The sequence below is a fragment of the Aulostomus chinensis genome, chromosome 13, assembly GCF_037954235.1.
Source record: "Aulostomus chinensis isolate RoL2024-O1b breed Wild chromosome 13, RoL_Achi_v1.0, whole genome shotgun sequence".
In the NCBI taxonomy this organism is placed as follows: Eukaryota; Metazoa; Chordata; class Actinopteri; order Syngnathiformes; family Aulostomidae; genus Aulostomus; species Aulostomus chinensis.
Window position 1 is genome coordinate 4,504,940 of NC_141332.1, and position 5,545 is coordinate 4,510,484.

Here is a 5,545-nt window from a genome sequence, read left to right on the forward strand (position 1 = left end):
TTGTACAAGTTCTAGCACTGGCAAAATAAAATCTCCCTCAGAACCAAGCAAGTTTGGTACTGAACCTGAAATATCCCTATGATGGATCTATAATGAACTGAATCAAGAGCCTGTGAATCAGAACTGAATCGATTCAGGAGATCAGAGGAGAAGCCCAGCCCTAACTATGATAATGTCTTCTCTTCTCTCAAGATACCTGATAACAACTTTATTCCAGTCATTACCGTAAGGACCATAAAAGACAGAGAATAACACACATTTTTGACACCCTTTCTTTACTTAACAGTGGTGTTTGTTCTAAATTCTGCTGTCAGTATCCAAGTATGCAATGCGGACAGTTGTGTTTTATTGTTGAATACTGTAGTATTCTAGTCCAAGAGATTGTGCCGTGCGCACGCTACAGCTTCATCAAGAGCAAGAATTGTTAAAACTGCCAGTTTTGCTGCCACCTTCACCCCCACCAACATTACATTCGCTCACCTAAGGCAGGACTGCAAAGCCCACATGGTGTAAACAGGTGCTACTCGTAGAATGAGGTGCAGAGGAATGGCATGGTGTGGAGTTTGCTAATGTGAGGAACGCAGGAGGGAGCTTAATGTCAACAAGAAAATTAGCCTGTGACTGCTCGTGGGACGAATCAAAACCATGGACGAATGTTTGGGGTCAAGGGTGGAGGAGGCTTTTTTCTAAGTGGATCAAAGCGGTTCCATCTGGTCCCCGTGGCTCCGTTTGCTCCGTGCAAAAGGTTAATGAAGAGAAAGTAACTGTCACTTCACAGAAGAACACTTGGACAAAAAGATGCCAAGGAACTCTGATGAGAACATTTTAATGTTCCAGCGTTTACTCATTACAAAGCTTCAAGAATTCCTCTGAACGTGGAGAAATTGGAAACATGGATGAAGCTCCCGTGCACTTTGATTTTCCCCGATCGCACTGTCAGTAACAGAGGAGAGAACAGAGAGCTGATCAAAACATCTGGAGGTGAGAACTCATGTTTCACTGCAGTCTTAAAATAAAATTCCAACCACTGGTCGTCTTGAAAAGATATTCCTGATCCCTAAGAAACGCGTGCCAGCAGGTGACTCTGAACAGGTGTGGTGATCGATGCATTCCGGGGTCATTTGCATGACAACAGAAAGCGTTGAAACTTCCAGGCGGGGTGAACAGAATTTGCAGCCTCCGGATGTTGGAGTGAACAAGCTTTTACAGACTGGGTTAGGCAACAATAGACAAACTGTCTGTCATTAAAAAAACGCAACCCTTAACGGATGAGCGGAATAGAAAATGGATGGATTATTGCACAGACGTCTCTGAAGTGGGTGTTCTCTGTCACTGTCATCTCACGCGGTCATCTCAGTCACCCTGTCATCTCATCCAGCTGATGTCACCAGATACGGCTCTAAATGGCCAATGACAACTTACATTTCCACCCTAACATAGATTTCCACATTACTTGCAGCATTTTGCGTGATGCCAGGCAAAACTGGGGAAAAAAAGTCAGTGAAGGCAAAGTCTCCTGCAGCAAAGGGGAAGACTACTCCAGTGGTGACAGAGGATTCGCCACAGAAGCGCATCATTCTCTTGAAAGAGGAGCTGGACAGGAGGCGGAAGGAGAAGAAACTCCTCCAGCAGGAGAGAGACATCATCAAGTCATTTTGGGAAACATCCAAGAATAAACTGGATTTGAAGGATGAGCTGAGTTTCAGACGCAGGGACAGAGACGAGGGCCAGGAGCACCACCGAGCTCAGCTGAATGAGTACAGGCAGAAGCTGAGGCACGTCCAGTCAGAGCACCACGCCACTGTCTCTGAGCTGCAGATTGACAAAGCCACCTCATCCTCACTCATGCAGAACCAGCTGACCGAGTTAAAGATCGAGCTTCTGAATGATGTACATCGTCGTCAGGCTGACGTCAGAGAGAAAGAGTTCCACAACCAAAACAACATCAAGGAGCTGCAGGTGAATCACCAGTTGGAGCTACGGGACCTCAGAGACGACCAGAGAACCAGGGAAATTGAGGTCAAATATCAGAGGAAACGGTATCAGATGATCCAAGAGATGAATGATAAGATGGTGGTTAAGGTCACTGAGCTGGATGCACGCGCCAAAGCACACCTGGAGAGATTCATTACTGAGCACCAAGAAGCTTTGTGCCGTGCCGTAGATGAATATGCTGCGCTTCATGAGGCACACCTGCTAGAAAGGAAGGGATTGGAGCAAGAGTTGGAGAAACTAGAAAAGCAGCATATGCGAGGGGAGAAAGAGCTGTCAGCCATGAAGCAGCAGAGGAAAGGTCTGCAGGCATCTCTGCAGCAGCTGGAGCAGAGGCTACCTGAGCTCAACAAACAGCTCCAAGAGCACAACAAGGCCAAGCCCATGCGACTGCTGAGCACAGCTCGAGTGCAGGCCATGAAACAGGAACTGAGGGAGCTGTCTTTGCAGCATGAGCTGCTCCTGCAGGCGATAGACAGGGTCAAGCAGCATCGTGATGAGCTGCTGAAAAAGCAGACAAAGGCCATTCTGGCTGCGCAGCGGCAGCATGGCAGGATGGACAAACAGCTGGAGACAGACAGCTGCAATAAGCAATGAAATACATTTTAAAGTCATGCTAGTATTTGATTATCCTCCAAACTGAAACATGCGTGCACCACACAACAACATGGGTAAATATATTATAGTATACTTACATATTTATTTTAACACCTAATTAATAATACATTCTTAATCATTATCAGGTGGAATTCAGTGCTTCTAGCTACGTGGCAGCACAGCCAATCTGACAGACAGTCAAGTGAAACAGTCAGAGCACCTGGCTGAACTGTGGACCCCAAACACTGGACGATGCATCCATACCCAACAACACCTGCATGGAACCTGGTGCTGATTGGAGGGTGGAGGAGGGAGGGGGAGAGACCCAGCCACCAGTTCACTGCCCCCTTTGAAAACAACTGAGTACACTGGTTTCCACTGGCTGGTGGCTGTGAACGAGTTTATCAGTCTCAGTGAGAGGGTGTTTGAAACTAAAAAAAAACAACAGCAAAAATCACATTGATGAATGTTTCAGTTCTTCCACAATCTTATTTCTGATATGTTACTCTCAAGTGGGGCGGTGCGGCTCAAAGGTAGAGGCAACCGAAGGGTCGCTGGTGCGATTCCACTTCCCCCCAGTGACCATGTCCAATTACTCTTAAACAAGATACTGAACCCCTAGTTGCTCCTGATGGACTGGCGACCTGTCCAGGGTGACCACACCTCTGCCTGCCCCCCCATCCGGCAACCCTTAATGGATAAGTTGTTTTGAAAATGGATGGATGATATCCTCAGTGTCTTATAGAGTAGTTTTTCCCTGTTATTGAAATAAAACATGACAACAACCGAGGGAAAAACTTTTTGGTGGCGCTGTTAACAACTCAGATGTGTGACATGTCACTTGTTATAGACCACAAGCTTAAAAGGTTGGAAACCACTGGTTTCATCTTTGACAGAGTGTCATATTTTAAAAGCTTGCTGTATTTTCCATTGTGTCAAATTTTCTTCTGAAGGTAAAGCTGTCAAATGTGTTACAGTAGAAAGTTTTGATGTTTGTGTTCAAATGTAGAAGGTACAAGTGAAAAGTTTGTGGAGCGTCACACGTCTGATCAGGTTAGAATCTAGGAATCAAGAATGAAAGCTTGCTGACAGTTGGATTTAGAGGCTTCTTGACTAGTCAGTAAAATATTCTTGGTTTCATGTCTTTTAACATCTGCAGCGAATCACTGTAATCAAACATGACATCATCCATAGCAATGGGGTAAACTCCGCCTCTTCTCTTTTCCTAGCTCCTCAGTAAAACATCCTTGTTAATATCGTCTAGGAGAACTCTTGGTAGTGAAATCAAATGTTTGCTGAGTAAAATCAAGCGTACTCGGCTGCAGTCAGCTGAACTAATCCAATAAGGAGAAGGCCTCACATAAAAAGACAATAGAAATTACATCACACAGAGCTCTGAAAGTGTCCCCGTTAAACCAGGACACCAGACTGGGAACCTAAATTGAGGTCATTGAAGGGTGAAGCCCCCTGCTGTCAGGTACGGTAGGTAAGAGATAAGAGTGGCCCCCTGCTGAGGTCGAGAGCACTGCACTGATCTCCTGTTGAAGAGTACAGAACTGAACAAGCACCTCTGCATGCTGTCAAGCTGCTTCCTCCGCTGCTAGGTCTACCACCCGCTGACAGTGTGTGTGTGTGCGCGCGTTGTTGAGTGTGCAAATGACAAAATAGCTATTTTTGTGGAGCTTGGAGAGAAACCCTAATGAACAACAAGGGTTTTCTCATTAGCACAGTGTTGCTCCACACATGTGACCATGTGACAAGGCTTTGACGTTTCTCCGTACATGAATTTCTTGATTGTTCCACCCCGACCTTCTGTCTGCACCTACCGTGTTGGGAGAACACGCTGTACAAACTGTACAGTTCTGTTTGCTTCCTTGGTGTTCCACCAGTCATTTGTTCCAGTTACTGAGCGATACTGAGCTCCAGAAACAAACCCAGCTGTAGCCGAAATGGTGTCCCCCCAGCCTCCACAATTGGCTGGAGGTCACCTGACCTCTGTAGCAGAAGTATGTCTTCTTTGTGCTGTTATTTCTGTGAACATTTTGTATTTTGCTATTGTGTAAACAAAGTTGGGTTGTGGGGTGGTTACCATTAGCATTACCCCAGACCCCTAACCCTCACCTTCTCCTCCAGAGGTCATGTGACTTAAGATGTCCGGTCCTGTGGTTGGCAGATAGGAACTCTTGCTAGGAACCAGCGTGACTGCTTGACAGCTTCGCTGTTATGAACACTAACAATGCAGTCGAGAGAACAGTCTCACAAGTCCTCAAATACACTTTTCTCCAGAATGTTCTTTCACCGCATTAATGCAGGTAATGTTTTTCACTGTGAACAAATGTTATTTTATACTTTTATTTTATTCTGAATGTTATTTAATCGGTGGTGCAGTGGTTAGCACTGTGGCCTCACAGCAAGAAGGTTCTGGGTTTGAGTCCCGGCTCGGGCACAGGATCTTTCTGTGTGGAGTCTCCATGTTCTCCCCGTGTCTGCGTGGGTTCTCTCTGGTACTCCGGCTTCTTCCCACCATCCAAAAACATGCAATTGGGGACGAGGCTGATTGATACTCTAAATTGACCGTAGGTGTGACTGTGAGTGTGAATGGTTGTTCGTCTCTCTATTTTGGCCCTGAGATGGACTGGCGACCTGTCCAGGGTGAACCCCGCCTCTCGCCCGTTGACGCTGGGATAGGCTCCAGCCCCCCTGCGACCCTCAATGTGTGTAGGAATAAGCGGAAGATGACGATGGATGGTTATTTTATCAGATTCATACCCAGAACCACTTGGACTGCCTCAGCCTCCCATCTCGTCTGCTCTTCCCAGGTTGGCCAACAGTAATCCTCCTCATCCTCTAATACAAAGTCGGATGTGATTAGTAGCATCAGTCACTCTTCTAGTCATCCACAAACTTGTGATCTTGACAGGCAGAAGTTACAGTGGGGCTTTTGAGGTGCTGTGTC

At 46.3% G+C, this 5,545-nt stretch overlaps 1 protein-coding gene across 1 annotated transcript; it reads left to right on the forward strand.

Moving 5' to 3' along the window:
* The first annotated feature begins 950 nt into the window (after positions 1 to 950).
* On the forward strand, positions 951 to 3,438 carry LOC147250642 (dynein regulatory complex subunit 4-like). Its single transcript, XM_086222505.1, has 2 exons — positions 951 to 981; positions 1,460 to 3,438. Exon 2 carries the CDS (start codon positions 1,471 to 1,473, stop codon positions 2,587 to 2,589), a length of 1,119 nt encoding a protein of 372 aa, XP_086078631.1. The 5' UTR covers positions 951 to 981; positions 1,460 to 1,470; the 3' UTR covers positions 2,590 to 3,438.
* The last annotated feature ends 2,107 nt before the right edge of the window (positions 3,439 to 5,545 follow it).